The following is a 16,712-nucleotide window of genomic DNA, read 5'->3' on the forward strand; positions in this document are numbered from 1 at the left end:
AAAAAAGTAGACAATACAAAACTACTGTCAAGCTCCTAAAAATAATAATTATAAAAAATAAATAAGTCTCAGTCTCAGACTTTGCTTAATTTATGGGAACCCAAATATTAGGCAAAATCCATGTCAAATACATTTTATTTTCAACCATACCAACAAGATTGATTGCTTTCAATACATCAGCTTGCTACTCATAAACTGTCATCAAGACTAAGCCACAATCCATAATTTGTAAAGGTGTGTTAGGCACTGGCCCCACCTTACAGATGGCTTGTGATCGTACTACAGTGATAAATTACTACACAAACAATTAGGGTAATCAGAAAAGTCACTTTCAACACATTTAAATCACAGATTAAAGTTTTCTTTACTTGTTTATGAATTGAGCAGTTTCTCATTTTTGGTATTTTTAAGGCTTTTAGGCCATTTTTGTGTTAGTGTTGTTACAGATTGTGGCTTTGGTAGTTACACAAGGACATTCTGACAATCATAAACTGTGATTCCTAATTAGCACTAGGTGCTGATTGTCTCAACTCAAGTAAGATACACCACCTCACCTTCATTTGTCATTACACATTCATAAATGTACCAAAATACTATATAATGATATAAATACTGATATAATGTTTTGAAATAACAAGTAAACCAATGCACATACAAACACTCAAGCACATCAATCAAAACTTGTGTAACTGATATATTTCAAATGAAGTGCTGCTGAACTTTCAGCATGATACATTTCAATGATGGCAAAGTGCAAAGATGGCAAAATCAGTAATGCACCAAAAAGCAGCATCGAATAAAACATAATTACTGTGTTCTGTGACAAAGCAGCTCTGACATGACCATGTGGCCATAAAGGAGAAAACGTTTTTCTGTTGACTGAGTTTTGCAGTGAGTTCTGCTTTAAAGCCCCAACGTATGCACTCGTGTACTAACTGAAGAGCTGACTGGATTAAGAAAAGCTCCATACAATATTTGATCAAGACAAAAGGCAACTACATGTAACATTTCTTAAGAAAATACTTCTAGTTTTCTTCCATTTATTGATAAAGGCCTCTTATTCAAACTTTAATTTGACTAGAAATTGTTGTCCACACCTTGATCATGACAGCTGTCTTATAATTGAAGACATTGGCACAACATAGAAGGCAACAACATTGGCTTGAAAAACACGATTGTACTGAGTTACAAATTATGTGCTGAATGAAGGGAAATACCAACACCGTTAATCAATGCATGCAACTTCCACAAATGCTGTAGACAGAGGAAGAGGGGAGTTAGCTGGAGCAGACTTGTTCACTATCAAATATGCAGCAGGTTTATCATCCTCTTCTCTTGATTATAAAGTGTGCAGTCATTATGATATCTCCTTTGCCATCTCCACATTCTCCTTGGTGATCATGCTGGGCTCTCCTTTCTGTGTCAGGCTGTCTCCCTCCATTGCGGTCTCGCTAGCAGGCTTGGCTGGCTGCTCCTCCAGTGTCTCCAGTTCTTCCAGTATGGTCTGAACACGACGGACTCCGTCCCGCCTCGCCTGCCGTACATCTGCGCGCCCCTCTGGGTCAACCGAGTCCAGTGCTAAGAGCTCTTTGGTCAGCAGTTCCTCCAGTAACAAGTACTTCTTATCATTCTTCTTTCCATCAAAACATTTCACCTCCTGCTCCAGTTTAGAAACCCGCTCGACTATCTGCTGTACCTTAGCCAAGCCTGGGTGGATCGGGCACTGAGCAGCCTGTTCAGCCTCAGCCTTTACAGGTGGGACCTCTGGGGGGACAGCTGTTGCTTCCTGGGCTTCCGGCTTTGAAGGTATTTGAACTGTGATATCTGCAGTATGTTGTTGTGGTTGCTCTGGTTTCTGGGGCTGCTGGAACTGCTGCTGTGACTGCATTAGCTGTTCAGGCTGCTGAGGCTGTGGAGACATCTGAGGTGGTGTCTGGTGGAAGTGTAACGGCTGCTGGAACTGCTGAGGCTGTTGATACTGCTGAGGCTGCTGGAACTGCTGAGGCTGTTGATACTGCTGAGGCTGTTGATACTGCTGAGGCGGTTGATACTGCTGAGGCTGCTGGAACTGCTGAGGCTGCTGAGGTGGAGGCTGTTGGAAGTGTTGAGGTTGTTGAGGCTTTTGGATGTCAGTTTCAGCGTGCAATGGCTGGGGGAGTTGCGTGTTCTCAGGTTTCTGTTGCGTGCTTTGTTGTTCCTGCTCCATTTTCTGGGGTGGGTCTCTTGTGATGACATGCTGCTGAGCCTTAAAGGTTAGAAAGAACTCATTAGGAAATGTCACAATCTAGATCAACAGGTACTGAACATCAAGAAAAATCAAAGTGAAAACACAAAAAAGTTAAACCACCTGTGGTCTCTCTCCAAGCACCTGCGTAACAATAGGTGATTGGCTTCTAATGTGAGGCGGGAGGTGAATAGTAGCAGGATCGCGATGCTGGGGAAACAGTATCGGAGAAGCTCTCTCACGGGGAGGCTGCATTGCTGCAGAGTAGCCAGGCCATTCATCTGTCTGAAGGCGATGGAAGGGCTGCTGGTGCTCTGAGTAGGGGACGCGCTGAGAATAGACAGAGGGATTTAACGGAGCCTGTGTTTGTGTTTGGCCTCCTCCACCCTCATGTATCACCGGGATAGGGATGTAACCTGCTTGAAGACCAGTGCTGCTGGGCCGCGGGGGTTGGTGATGTGGGGCAGTATAAACCTTCAAATTAAAAGATTTAAATTGAAACAGTGAACAATTAGTGTTCAGTCAATCCAAAAGTTTCTGCAATCATTTTTGTTCTTTTTTAAAACTGCCAAGTCCTACCTCTGCTGTTTGTGAAACAGGTGAGCTGACCTTTCCAGGCTCAGTGGAGCAGCTCTCTGAAGGTCCATGTAGAGGTGATCTAGGCCTGCAGTGGAGCGCTGGTGTCGGGGAAGGCGTTCGCCCGTCTGTCCGGATACTCTGTGCAGTGGATGGCTGGATGTAGGAATAACATGGATGCTGTTGCTGCCTCAGTTCTGCACCCTCATGGAAGACTGGGATGGGAACATAACCTGGGCGAAGAATAGGATGCTTCATCTCCCTCACAAAGGTCTTCTGTGTCTCCTGAGGGCTTGGTTCTGGTGGTATGTTGGGTCCATTTGCTGAAACTTCTCTGACCTGAAACACAGACAGTAGTATACTGAAATTAAATTGACTTAAAATGTCTTCTTTTTTTTTTCCACGTTACAAGCTCAGACAAAAGAAAGCAACTACATACGACTATTCCAAGCAGTTAGGGGGTCTTTTAGTCAACAACATTTTAGGCAACAGTTAGTTTCTTTACTCATTTTGAACAATTTAACCACAAAAATAGTTATTAGACATTATTAGTGAGTAGAGTGATCTCATTTACAGTAAACACTACAAACTTGGTTGACATTATTATCACTAAATCATGGGCAATTATTAAATATTAAATATTTTTTCTAAGTGATTGAGTTATTTTGAGCAATTAGAAATTACAAAATTATAAAAACAATTATTTGGTATTTATAACTTCCTCTACTAAAATTTACATTTAAATGAAGTCCATCTAAGTCTCTAAATGAACATCATAAATTCAACACATATCTGAATGTGTGAAGCTAAACGTGTTACCTACAAAGACTTATTACAGACATATTAATACAGGCAAACAAATGCTCTTCAAAACCTAGAGGTATTTTTAATAGGAAAGTGTTCTCAGTCCTGCAAAGGTTATAGGTCAAAGTCTATCATTTCCACAGAAGGATGCCAAAAGTATCACCTCTTTGAGTAACTTGTGATTAACCGACTCCAGTGCAACTGCTGTGTTTGAGTTTGATATTCTGCTCCACAGTCAGTAACATCAGACACCTGCCTGAATTTCCTAACTTGTCCCACACACTACAGTTTGGCACAACCTTTAAACTAACATGCTATTAGCTAATCATCATTATGTCACAGACACAGAGAGAGAAAGGACTCTTTTCCTCCGCCCTTTGATAAGTTTATTGAGGAAAAAAAGAGTTCAGATTTCAATTGAACTTTTCATGAAATATGGTGGGTAACTGAATTTCTTCCTCTCTTCCAATTCCTTCTTCCAATTTCTTGTCATTCTTCTTTGACCACACCTATTCTGGTCTAGTCTTGTGAAAAAGAGCATAAATGCAATTTTATACATACAGTACTTAGAATGGGAGTAGAACGAAGGCCCCGTTGGGAACTTACTATTGCAGGAAAGTAATTACAACATCACAGAGAACAACATTTTAGTAATATATCATAAAGTATAACACTGGCGCTATCAACACATTCCTGGATGTCAAACGCTTCAGGAATAATGTTGTAAATTTCCATTCGCCAGAGCAGAAGTTTTTCATTATTATTCTTATTCTTGACTAGACACCTGCCACTGACAGCTACAGAGAGGTACAAGCAACAGGTCAACTGATAGTTCAGCACTCTGGCAGTGATATATCTGGAAAGTGATCAAAGTTTGTCTTCAGCCTTTAAAACAAATGCAGAAGCCCTACAGGACAAAAACGTTTATATGTAAGCCAGTGGCATTTTCTGTCAAAGACAAAAGTTATGAAATAGCTGTGAACGACCCTTTGCCCTCTGCCATTTCAGTATGGGACACCGCACACTGCCAGCACCACTGCACCAATTTTATCCCCTGACAGCTGTGTCTTTCTAGCAGATTCGTCGGGACCCTAACTTTGGACGACAGAGTCTCTCCCCGAGGCTAAAGATTACCAAGTGGCAGCCTGTGAAGCCCACTTTCAGCCCCCGGGTTTTCTCTGCAGACCTCTTCTGTTCTCCCAGCGTGTATTGAACAGGGCTGAATATGATCGGCAGGGCAGCCAGCAGCCTCTGTCATGCTGTATACTCCACAGGCCAAAGTGAACGGGACCAGCCTCAATCCATGTAAGGCAAAAAGTTTAATATGAGCCGGACGTCGCAGTGTTTTCCACCGCGAAAGACGCGTTATTAAAATACCGGGAGCTCATCATAGGTAGCCTTTCCATACTGCAGGGTGAGTCATCGAGTAATAATAGTGTTAGATCATGACACGGGAACATAACGGGGTTGATCACCCGTTATAATAGGCTTATGAGCTGTCTGTGAGGGGGAGGTGGCGGTGCCAAACCAGGCCTATAGTCAACAAGATTAATATATAACAGTGATGTAGCACAACGCTTTTGCTGCTCTAACAGCGGATCTGAGCGACACTCGCTCTGTAGCCGACGCACCGAGACACAAAAACAGCCGTTAAAGAGTTGAACGACCGTTAGCAGTTACCGTTGACGGTTGAACTTTATCCCGCCGCTCTTTACCTTTTTCGTGTCGTGTCTCGGGTCATTCCAGGTTGTCGTGCGGTTGTTGTGATCCACAAAGAAGGGCCATCCTGTCTGAGGGTCAATTTTCACTTCCCAGCCGAGGGGGAGAGGGTCGTTGTCATTATTTGCCATTGCCAGTATCGGCGACTGTGTCTTCATGCCGTTCATGTTGCAGGCTGTCGAGCACTGAGACATTTTATACAGGCGACGGACGCTTTAAAGATTCCTTCAAGTGACGTGGAAAAGTGGGCTGGAAGTTTCTCGAAATAGCAGGGTTAATGTTGGGGGCGGACAGCGCCGGGTACGATGGCATGGGCTTTGAAACTTGTTATGTCGCAGACCCCCCCAACATAGACACAAACCAAACCTCTGCTCTGCATATTTTTTTTCCTCAGGGAATCCGACTCAGGAGGATTTTTGCTGCAGCTGCGGGGGAAGTGACAGTCGTATCCCCACCTGCTGACGGGGAAAGCTTCACCCTGATTTTGCTGGGATGTCCCTGGAGCCCGGTGACCCCTGTGCCCTGCCCCCCAGTTTGAGAATCATTTTCTGTGCATTAGACAAGGGAATCCCAAGCCTTTTCAAAATAAAAGATTTCCCAAATAGATGCACTCAGACTCCCACATAATGAATCTTGTCCAAGGGAACTCAGACTGGGTTTGCTATGATTTGGTAAACAATTACATAACAGTGGTGCTGTGATACAGTGTGGGCACAGTGACAGCTCTAATGACGGATCTTCCTTAATCACAGGACTACTCCAATTCAGCCTCATACCATTAGGGAAATGCTAGTAAATTAGAGTCATCCTCACTTGGCTGGAGGCTGAAACCACCACAGGTGTTTTTTTTAGAGATGCTCAAACACAGTGTGGTCTTTCCAGTTGAAGACAATTGATTTCTGTATTTTTGGACAAATGAAAATGGTGAGAAAATTGATAATAACAAAACCTTTATTTTGTAGCCTGTAGAGCCAGGTCCTGTAAACATAAATATAAACATCATCTTTCAAAATCCCCATGTACAGGAGTTTGTAGAGGGATAGGACAGCTCAATCTATATTTTCCAGTAGGAATATTATTCGGATTTTTATAGGTTATTGTTGTCACACAATATAAGTGTTACATATAGGAGATAATGAATCAAAAAGTAGCCAGATTAAATCAGTATGCTTTAGCCCCTCAACTGAATCTCAGTGTGTGTGTGTGTGTGTGTGTGTGTGTGTGTGTGTGTGTGTGTACTAGTGACACAAACACTTCTTATTGTGATTTTCATTTTGCTAGAGGAAAATGTCCAGTCAGCCACACATTGTTTAGTTGTATGTGCTACAACAACTGATGCCTTTGGTCAGTTGGATGATTAATACAGTGATAAATATCATTGACAAATGATTATTAGATTAATCATTTAGTGCTGATGTTGATGTTTCCAGAATATTCATGACAAACTTCCAGAATATTCACATACTAAGACTTAGAAGCATCTCTGGCTTTTGCAAGCTTTGCAACTAAACACTGATAAGATATGTATCTGGTAACCACCCACCATTAATCCTTCCTTGACTGCCCTCTGAGGTGGCTTCTGATGGAATAAAGACCTTAATGTTACTTTCCACAAACTGAAACCACTAATCTAATTTGTGGATCCTAATCAAAATCTTGATGAAAGAAGTGATTGAAAGGAAATCGTTAGTATTTTTGATGGGAAATTTGATCATGACACAGGATAACTTATACGTATTAGCCCTTTAATAAAATGATTTCAAAATAAAAGCACTTGCAAAATAATTTGTTAAAGCCACTACGTGAATAATTTTAAAAGAAAATCTTGTCTTTGTCTCCCCCTAGTGCTATTATTAAAATACACTGTACACTGTGGCAGACAGCAATACACGCTTCCCTACATTCTCCAAGGGGTATCTGTTTTACTGTGCATAAATTCAGCACAGTTTTTTAACATACAGTTTTATACATTTCCAACTTGTATCATTATTTTTTATTAATTGATGACCTTGACTACTGTATTTTCGTCTATAGCTGAAAGATGACGGTGGGAAATGATCAGGCAAAGGACAACAGTATGTGACCTACTTCCTTTAACGAAACTGTTTGACAGTTTAGCCCTATTTTCACCATATTTAAAAAAAAATCTTTTAAAAATAACTTTTATTTTAAGAAATAATAAATTAAATAAATAACACGTATGTATTTAATTCATTATTTGTTTGTGTAAATGGACAGTCTGTACAGATAAGATCATGTTTTCATTTAATATATTGCCTTTTAAGAGACATTGGTCATCACTAAATATACTTTAATACATCGTTTGAACAGATAGAGCAACACTGCTTTAAGAAGGAATTTGTTGGTTAATTCAAGAATCTGTTATTCAACACGTCCTCACGCTGAGCTCAGGGTTCTAGAAGGGTCCCGGAGGTTCGAGCCTCTGGGACCTGTGGGACACCGGTGAGTAAAACAAACCCACCCTTGCGTTTCACTTCAAAATAAAAGTCTCATGCAAATTACTTCCCGACACTGCCAAATGTGACAAAATAAATATTGAATGAGTTCGCTGTTTGGGCTTTTTGTAGTTATTAATTAACTAATAACAACCGCGAAGCACAGCCATTCTTAAGAAATGTATAGTTGCCCCTGCTGAAACTGAAACCTTTCTGTTACTGACCCTGACCTCGTCAGGGCTCCTCATCACGCACGTTCTCTGGACTCCCAGCGTGACGTATGCCCTAGCTCCCGGTTAGCTAGCTTCTAAGCTAGTTAGCTAGTCGTTGTAGTTGACAGCGCACACTGGAGTAGGTTAACGTTAGCTAACTAGCTAGTAACTAACGTTTTCTGCCCTGGTGACTGTCGACATCGGCCATGGACGACGAAACCCACCCCAAAACCCTGTAAGTAATTTTATGTGTCTTAACGGTATATTTAGGTGTCGTTAGCTTCGCTAGCGCAGGGAACCGGTGGCTAACTTAGCTACCCGCTGTCTTCACAAACATGGTAAATGCTGCTAAACATCATGAAAATGCAATACTTCACTAATGTCAGGGTAGTTAAAATATGGCTGAATTTTACAAACTAATACTCCAGTGTGTGTGTATGTAATCTCCAAGTATCTACGGCGACAGCTGCCTAATGATAGTCGTTACGTTGGGCCGGTTTAGAAGTCAAGTCGAACAAATGTAAATTCCGTCACATTAATAACTCACCATCGGTGACCACAAGGTGACACTCGAAGTAAGCTGTTAGATTTTTCAGCTGAAGTGTCATTATCTCTCATCGTTACCTGGAAAAAGATGCGAAAGATTTAACACAAAGAACCTCTCTTTTCCCCTCCAGGTATGTGGGAAACCTCTCCAGGGATGTAACAGAAATTTTGATTCTGCAGCTCTTCACCCAGATAGGGCCTTGCAAAAGTTGTAAAATGATCACAGAGGTAAGCAGCCACGATTTGGGTTGTATATACTTGTGAGCCTTTTCCTTTTATGTTCCAAAGCTAGTAATCCACAACAAGATGGTGACTACGTCCCACTTTTCACCTTAAACTTGCTCAGAGGTTTAACTAATATCGGGATGGAAAATTGCTACCACTGTTGGGAAATGTGTATACAATGAAAATGGATAATTGTTTTAAATTGCAGGTACATCACAGTTGTGTACAAAAAAAGTGGAGCCAATCTTTTGAACTACTGTGTGACTTTGTCCCTTGCAGCATACAAGCAATGATCCCTATTGCTTTGTGGAGTTCTTTGAACACAGAGATGCTGCTGCAGCCCTTGCAGCCATGAACGGAAGGAAGATATTAGGAAAGGTAGGCCAACCTGTCTGATCTAAAATTAAAAGTAAGGTTAGGCAGTTCATCTGTTGTCAGAATTCCCCTGTGATCTTTGTTTTTTGTGTAGAAAATGTATATTTTTCCAGCTCTCTGTTATAACTTTAAATCCTCTCTGTGAACTCTCTGCTTTCAGGAGGTCAAAGTAAATTGGGCCACCACTCCAAGCAGCCAGAAGAAAGACACATCCAGTAAGTGTTCACTTATTGACTTGCTGCTCTGCTGAAATCAAAGTTCACCAGAGAATAGTAAATGGTTTCTTCCCTTTGTTTGTTTGTCATTTGTTTGGTTCTAGATCACTTCCATGTTTTTGTGGGTGATTTGAGCCCTGAGATTACCACTGAGGATGTCAAGGCTGCATTTGCACCCTTTGGGAAAATCTCGTAAGTTTTCACTTTAAAAAGATATTTCTTTTTGTGTGCAGTACAATAATTTCATTGCTACAATGCAACCTTATTGATTTCTCTAAAGTTGGGCACTATTAAGGTACTTAAAAATCATCTGTATTTCTGTGGAAGAACGTCTGTGACCATGTTTACATGCATATGGCATGGGTATTGACTTAACTATAAATATATAAACATTAAATGAAAATCAGTAGTATTTTAGGAAAGAATGTTTTGAAAGGTCATCCTGAAGGTTTTTGTTTCTTCTCAACAGTTTACAAGCTACTGTCTGATCTCCGATTAACTCTTTTATTTTGGCATAAAGACATTGGTGTGATGTAATAGAAAACACTGGGACACCCTCGTGTCCTAGGGGTCAAGGGTCGGATGCTGAACTGCAATGTCCCCAGTTCGACTCTGACCAGGAACCTTGCTTGCATTTCACTCCTGTTTCTCCCCCCTCTTTCTCTCTCATCTCTCTGATGGCTATCCAAAAATAAATAAACAAATTCAAGTCATACTTACCAAAGAGCACACAAGAATGAATGACTAATGAGCTGTGAAGGGGAAACAAAAGCTTGCATTACTGAAGGAGGCCTAAACTACTGATAGGACATCTGTACAGATGGATGCCATTTGTAGTTTATATTTATTCATAGTTTTGATTCTGTATCACTGAAAATTGGTATTAATATGCATACCTTGAAAGAGTAAATTATTAGGTAGACAAACTCATATATGAGCGGATGTTTAGAGGTCAACAGAGATGTTAAGTGCTTCATTACTGTTTCATCTTGGTGTATTCTTTGTCACATTTTTATTATGTGCAAAAGACACCACATTCATGCATGTAAACATAGTAAATGATGGACAGAGATAAGCATCATGTGAAAGTAGATATCAGAATGGACTGAGCCTCTTTTAATCATATGTGTTGCTTTGTTTAAAAAAAAAACAAACTCTTGACAGATTGGAACAAACTCATTTAAGTTAGTGATTACAATGCAAGTCCTGTAGGCTATCAAGTACTGTGTTTCAGATATTTACATGTGGTCTGTGTATTGTGTCTCTCTTTTTTTTTTTATGACTGAAGTGTGAGCTTTTAGCCTACTCTTGCTTTTCCTTGCATATTTAGGGTGTGGTAAGTAAACTGTACAGTGTGTCAGCAAAATGTAAGCTGTGTGTATGAACCTGAACAGCTTTTAGTTGTGGGTCTCAGTGAAGTAATAGCACTTTGGTTATTTTACAGAAATGCTCATAGGATTGGACAGGAGCTTGAAGGCTAACAGCAAGGAACTGTGCACTCTGGAGACACAGATGTAGTTTTTTTCTCTATTTATTCCATTCTTTCCATATGTCTTTATTTGTAGATGCTATGTATTAACATGACCTAGCTTAGATTAACAAATTCCAATACTCAATGTATTCCTCTAAATCTCTGTTTAAATTGTCTCATTTGATTTGCATAGTGTTGTTTGTAGTGTAATGATCCTCTTCCAAAATTACTGAAAATGTCAATTTCTCAAAATTTGCAGCTTCCCAAACTCCATACTCCATATTGGTGGTAAAGAATTGACCAGGAAAAATAAAGAAATCTGTTAACAGGCCATGTATGCCGTTTAATTCCTTTTTTCTCTTTTGATATTTTCTATATTTCTATTTATAGGAAGAGCACCAACAGCAGATTTTAAGAATGCATGGTAATCCATATAATCTGTTCCTTTGTGAATTTAAATCAGTAGCCTACTGTTGAGAGGATTGAACAAAAAGTGGTGCTCTAGTGGCAAAGATCCATTAATACATCTGAATTTATTTAAGAACAATACTGTAGGCTGCATGTATTTGTACTATTTGTTTTTTTCTTGTTTTCAAGTCTTGCTTTGAAGTTACATTATGAGTCAGTGCTCAGTACAAGGCCATGATAGCTAATATACCTTAATGTAGGACAGAGTAGAGGATTCACAGTTCAGTGTGTTTTGCGTGGTTCCTTTTTTAGTTTGAAGCATTGAAACTGAAAAGTGCACTGAAGTTGTTTTACCGTCTCCCTCCAGGGATGCCCGTGTTGTGAAGGACATGGCGACAGGCAAATCAAAGGGGTATGGATTTGTGTCCTTCTACAACAAACTGGTAAGGCTCCAGTGCAAGAACACAGACTGAAGGTTATTTCTATTTTCTGTTTATTATCTTACTTTAATGCATTTACAGTAATTAAAATAGAACTAATAATAGTTAAAACCATAGTCACAACAACTTAAATCATCTAACATTACAGTTTCTTCTTTACCATCACCATCTTGAATATTACTTAGATTAAAAAAAAAAAAATGTATATTTTGAGAACTGATTATGGTCACTAATAAACTTTACAGATTTACCAGATCCAGAGGTTTGACTGTGTTTGATTTGGATTTATAGGATGCAGAGAATGCCATTATTAACATGGGGGGACAGTGGCTTGGAGGACGCCAAATCAGGACCAACTGGGCAACACGTAAACCACCAGCTCCAAAGAGCTCCCAGGACAGTAAGTTCTAAAGGCCACACAGGGGGTTTCACTTATTTTGGATGATTAGAGCTTCTCTCACGATGGTGTTGGAGTTTGCACACTGTGTTTGACTCATATCTTCCTCACTCTCTCCCACCCACTTTTATCTTTCTTATTTGTACATTGAGTCCAGTGAACTCATAAAACACCCTGTGTAGTTCTGCCCAGAGTGCAGGACCAGGCAAGCAGAATGAGAGAAAACACCTCTGTGGGCGTGCAGGGCAATCCTCAACCTCGGGCAGGTGGATTGAGGGACAAAATTAGATTCCCAATACCTTAATATTATTAATGAATGAATATTTTGGCAGTGTTTTTAGAGGATATTTATATGCACTAGGGTTTTTAGAGATCATCAGTTATATGGATGTGTTGAACACAGGCAGAAGCATTCACCCTTTAGTTTTCTCAGGTAGGACAAATAAGTTTAGGAACCTGAAGGTCCACAGCTTTTAACTGGGAAAAGGTAAAGTTATCATAGATGTCAATTAATTGTAAATTAGGTTTGATTGTAAGCTTAAAATGTGTGTGTAAAAGAAGAAACATCTCTTTTTAAATGCTGTTTGTTTTTATTTCAGATGGCTCAAAGCAGCTGAGGTTTGATGACGTAGTGACTCAGTCCAGTCCACAGAACTGTACCGTGTACTGTGGAGGGATCCAGTCAGGATTATCAGGCAAGTGTCATGTTCTCTAAAGATGCCATTGTGAAGGCTCTTAGTCATACTGCAATAGTAGTCTTATTATTATTACACTCTCCTCATATAGCCCAAGATCTAACCACATTAACCCTTCTCTGTTTGTTTCCTTCAGAACACCTCATGCGACAGACCTTCTCACCTTTTGGTCAAATTATGGAAATCAGAGTTTTCCCAGAGAAAGGATATTCTTTCATCAGGTAGTGCCTCAGTCCATTGCAGCATTTGGCCTCTAGATGTCAACACAAACACTTTGTATGATTTAATGACAGGCCAGTTAATTCCACACAGAGTCTCAGTGGCCTTTTCTGTTATGCTTGTCTTCACTGCTTTAATGAGGGATTAGGTAGCTCAGAGTTTTAATGCTCTGTATTTTCTGAATTGCCTGATTAATTTTCCTGCTAAGCTGCTGTTTTCCTTTTAAGGTTTTCCTCCCATGACAGTGCTGCGCATGCCATTGTTTCAGTAAATGGCACCGCCATCGAAGGGCATATTGTGAAGTGCTTCTGGGGCAAAGAGTCTCCCGACATGGCAAAAAATCCACAGCAGGTAGTAAAAATGTCACTGATAACAAAACAGATTTTAGATTTTTAGAAGTTGTATTTTAATGGACATGTTCATTAGAGATGATAGATGGAAGATGACAGGAAATGAGGAGATATGTGGACGATATGACAAAGATGTCTGGGCAGTGTCTTGATAAGGGCTAAAAACAAGATTCCTCAAATTGTACGCATTCAAGATCTGAATCACCATCAAAGACATACCAGTTTCAGAGTGGAAAAATAGACGAAAAATTAATTTTTAAAAGGGTACATCACGTTTCTTTTAATGACACAACCCTTGCAGTATTATACTATCTGCTTCTGGTTGAACATAGAAGTCATGTCTAATTGGACAGCTAAGATATGTGTTCTCTTTTCATTGCTGGTTTCTTTCAGGTTGAGTACAGTCAGTGGGGGCAGTGGAACCAGGTCTATGGAAGTCCACAGCAGCAGTACGGGCAGTATGTGGCCAATGGGTGGCAAGTTCCCTCCTACAGCATGTACGGCCAGACGTGGAACCAGCAAGGATTTGGAGTAGAGTGAGTTTTACTCTGCAGCTTATATTCAATTCATACGTAATAAAGTTTTCTGTGACTGTATCGGACAATAGGTTTACAACCGTCATTAAATGCCTCTGGATCCTGATGTATGCTAACGTGCCTCTAAGATGAAGACACAACACATCTGATCTTTGTACACACTGACTGCAGTCATACTAATCAGGTACTTGTGGGATCTTTGCAGGCAGTCCCAGTCACCAGCCTGGATGGGCAGCTTTGGATCTCCATCAGCCCAGGCTGCAGCCCCACCTGGTCCAGTCATGTCCAACCTGGCCAACTTCAGCATGGCTGGCTACCAAACGCAGTGAGCTGGCCCCAACCTAAGTGTAATACCAAGGGGATTTTGACATAGCACTCTTTCATCTGGACAGCTGCTCTGGTAAAAGAAGGGCAGGGGCCATATTCACAAAGCCTTTGTAGCTGATAGTTGCTCCTAAGCCAGTTTAATGATTATGTTTTAAATGACTATGTTCATTTCACTTAGAACTTTTTAAAAGTTTATTTGATGATCATTTATAGTTCTCTTATGGAAAAGTGCTCTTGGGCTTCTCAAGTAAAGCCAAACCAGCTGTCTTTGTCTGTCAGGTAGATGTTAAGGACATACCAATCTTCTGAATGTTTTGCCCTATGAAAATTAAACCAAGTATGTGAGGATTTGCAGCATTAGCATGCTAACTGGACAGGTATCTAACAGACACAAATGCCTTTCTTCTCATCACACACCGTAGAAGTTGTCCAGTGTAGATCTTAAAAACTAATTGTTACCTTCTCAGATGAAAAATATGAACAATGCTGCATCTGAAAATCATAAAATAGACAATAACAGCTGAGTTATTTTGTGGAGCTAAAAGCACATTTACAAGCCATCATGTTATTCCAGCAGCTCACTGGAATATGATTAAAATCCCTCGAAACCTCAAACTTTCTAACATTAATATTGAATTATTAAACTATAGCAATATCTGCTGTCAGTTTGCCGTCATGGTGTTATAGTATTTTAATATTTAAGTGAGAAGTTGTTTGTTACAGACTCGTCAAAATGTTTATTTACTTGTCGTACTAGGGGCATTTTTCTGTCATTTTGTATAACAGAGGACAAAAATCCAACCACGTCTTCATGCATTGATGAGTTAATTTTTGTAATGTATGTCAGTTTTTAAAGCAGCACACAGTGATCACAGTGTTGTACAGGTCAAGCAGGTATGGTCAGTTATCATGAATTTGTGTGGCAAAGTGCACTGAGCCACAACATCGAACCAACCTACTAAACGTTGGTCTGGGCTTAGCTTCAGCTCATACAGTATCTAGACATTTCGTCCTGTTTTGATATATTAATGAAAAATGCTTTGTGAATACAGGCCCTGGGACGGTAGTTTATCTTTCCAGTATATGTGAAGAGACTATTTGTACAAACAACTGCGGCTTTAAAGGAGACTTTAGTGTGAGGTGGTATCTCTTGGGTAAATTTTGTGTACAAAGAAAAATTTCGCCTACACTGCTGTCAAAGCAAAAAAAAAATGTTTTTCATGTTTTGTATCAGAGTGATCAGCATGTTCTTTGCAGGCTTTTGATGGATTTTAGTTTACACCTTCATGTAGCCTAGATTGGACTAATTTATAATCCTGTGTCTCAACGGAAAGACTTTAGCACATGCTCTGTTTATAGAAAATATTGTAAAAACAGCGTGACCCCCAAACTTTGTAAAGGTAACTGACGTTGTGTGCTGATTCTGGGGCTGGTTTCCTAGAGGAATATTGAATCTTAAATATTTTCTTCCTCCTTCCTTCCTCTTGTTAACCTCAGTTAATTGATAGTCATCTCTTTCTAATGGCTGTGAGAGTTTGCAAAGAACTTTAGACATAATTTAGCAACAAAACCAGCCCCTAACTACATTGCATCATGTTTTATATCATTCAACATGTTTTTTTTTTTTTTTTTTTTAGCCATCACCCACGTCTGTCATGACAAACTGTCAAATGTTTCAGGCTTATGATAAATTGGGATTGTTTTATTTTATGTTAATTCCACTGAAAGTGGAAGGTTTCCTCAACATGTCATTGATTTGTCAGGGCAGAAGGCACTTTTGCTGCAAGCATTCAGAATTTTCTCATTATTTACAGAATATTTCTTAATTTCCCACATAAACTATTTCAAAAATCACTGGCAAATTGTGACAAGAGGATTTCTCAAAGATGTCCTGCCATTTGGATTGCATATGTGCCATTTTGTACAGTGTACTGCATTCCTCCTGAACTCACTCTCCTTTTCCTGTTGTATTAGCCAACATCCATGTTGTAATGTTTTTGTTAGTTTATTAGAGCTGGGAGGGTGTTCATTTAAAAAAACAGGGTCATGTTGGCTGAGACCGTAAATACAAACCTTGATCGCAAACCATCAGAAAACTCAAGAAATAATGTACATACTGTAGGTAGAATGAAAAAAAAAATGCCATCATTAAATTTCAGCAATATAATTTATGCATAAGCCTTAATTGATGTGTTGGTAAATTCAGACTTTGTTCTTTCCAGAGGCTCCATCACAGATCTAAATTCTTTCCACTGTGGATTTTCCCATTTTTAAGTTTGTGTGCCATTTTGAGGACGTAGCAGCAGGCGGGTGAAGTTTCAGCTTGAACTGCACGCTTATGACATGTAATATATTTCTTGCTTAAAATAATGAATGTAATTGCAATTTGCTTTTATGACAATAATTCATGTAAGTTGAACGACAGAAGTGATGTTTAATAATAAAGGATGAAATCAATTTTTCCATTGAACGGAAAACCTCAATAAATCACTTCAAATAAAGAAACATTTGAACCTG

General features: G+C 39.7%; 2 protein-coding genes and 1 long non-coding RNA gene across 8 annotated transcripts; 2 read left to right on the forward strand and 1 right to left on the reverse strand.

Moving 5' to 3' along the window:
- Positions 1–117: 117 nt before the first annotated feature.
- Positions 118–5,719, reverse strand: bag3 (BCL2 associated athanogene 3). The gene is made up of 4 exons (XM_071481389.1): positions 5,320–5,719; positions 2,804–3,139; positions 2,348–2,698; positions 118–2,245 (listed from the first exon to the last, which is right to left on the reverse strand). The coding sequence occupies exons 1-4, from the start codon at positions 5,515–5,517 to the stop codon at positions 1,358–1,360; spliced, it is 1,773 nt and encodes a 590-aa protein (XP_071337490.1). The 5' UTR covers positions 5,518–5,719; the 3' UTR covers positions 118–1,357.
- LOC139623290 (uncharacterized) lies at positions 4,534–5,929 on the forward strand. Its single transcript, XR_011691462.1, has 2 exons — positions 4,534–4,909; positions 5,718–5,929. It is a non-coding gene; the product is annotated as an uncharacterized lncRNA (long non-coding RNA).
- A 1,920-nt stretch (positions 5,930–7,849) lies between these two features.
- tial1 (TIA1 cytotoxic granule-associated RNA binding protein-like 1) lies at positions 7,850–16,700 on the forward strand. 6 transcript variants are annotated; one of them, XM_071481398.1, is made up of 12 exons: positions 7,892–8,226; positions 8,669–8,765; positions 9,042–9,140; positions 9,298–9,352; positions 9,457–9,544; positions 11,599–11,674; positions 11,963–12,071; positions 12,668–12,763; positions 12,900–12,984; positions 13,210–13,333; positions 13,726–13,868; positions 14,074–16,700. In XM_071481398.1, the coding sequence occupies exons 1-12, from the start codon at positions 8,198–8,200 to the stop codon at positions 14,195–14,197; spliced, it is 1,125 nt and encodes a 374-aa protein (XP_071337499.1). In that variant the 5' UTR covers positions 7,892–8,197; the 3' UTR covers positions 14,198–16,700. The 6 variants fall into 6 exon arrangements, 5 of the variants coding, with proteins under 5 accessions (XP_071337499.1, XP_071337500.1, XP_071337501.1 ...); XM_071481399.1 differs by lacking the exons at positions 7,892–8,226; positions 8,669–8,765 and adding an exon at positions 10,797–10,866 and having other exon boundaries at positions 9,054–9,140; XM_071481400.1 differs by lacking the exons at positions 7,892–8,226; positions 8,669–8,765 and adding an exon at positions 11,214–11,247 and having other exon boundaries at positions 9,054–9,140.
- Positions 16,701–16,712: the final 12 nt, after the last annotated feature.

The sequence above is a fragment of the Trachinotus anak genome, unplaced genomic scaffold, assembly GCF_046630095.1.
Source record: "Trachinotus anak isolate AG129_WGS33_773 ecotype Australia unplaced genomic scaffold, CSIRO_AGI_Tana_v1 ptg000007l, whole genome shotgun sequence".
Taxonomy (NCBI): Eukaryota; Metazoa; Chordata; class Actinopteri; order Carangiformes; family Carangidae; genus Trachinotus; species Trachinotus anak.

Excerpts from the sequence above, each read along its gene's own strand:
- bag3 (XM_071481389.1), bottom strand. The coding sequence starts at position 5,517 with ATGTCTCAGTGCTCGACAGCCTGCAACATGAACGGCATGAAGACACAG. Across the intron at positions 2,699-2,803 it reads CTGTTTCACAAACAGCAGAG|GTTTATACTGCCCCACATCA; the intron begins GTAGGACTTGGC and ends TTTAATTTGAAG. Across the intron at positions 2,246-2,347 it reads TGCTTGGAGAGAGACCACAG|GCTCAGCAGCATGTCATCAC; the intron begins GTGGTTTAACTT and ends CTAACCTTTAAG.
- tial1 (XM_071481398.1), top strand. The coding sequence starts at position 8,198 with ATGGACGACGAAACCCACCCCAAAACCCT. Across the intron at positions 9,353-9,456 it reads CCAGAAGAAAGACACATCCA|ATCACTTCCATGTTTTTGTG; the intron begins GTAAGTGTTCAC and ends GTTTGGTTCTAG. Across the intron at positions 11,675-11,962 it reads TGTCCTTCTACAACAAACTG|GATGCAGAGAATGCCATTAT; the intron begins GTAAGGCTCCAG and ends TTGGATTTATAG.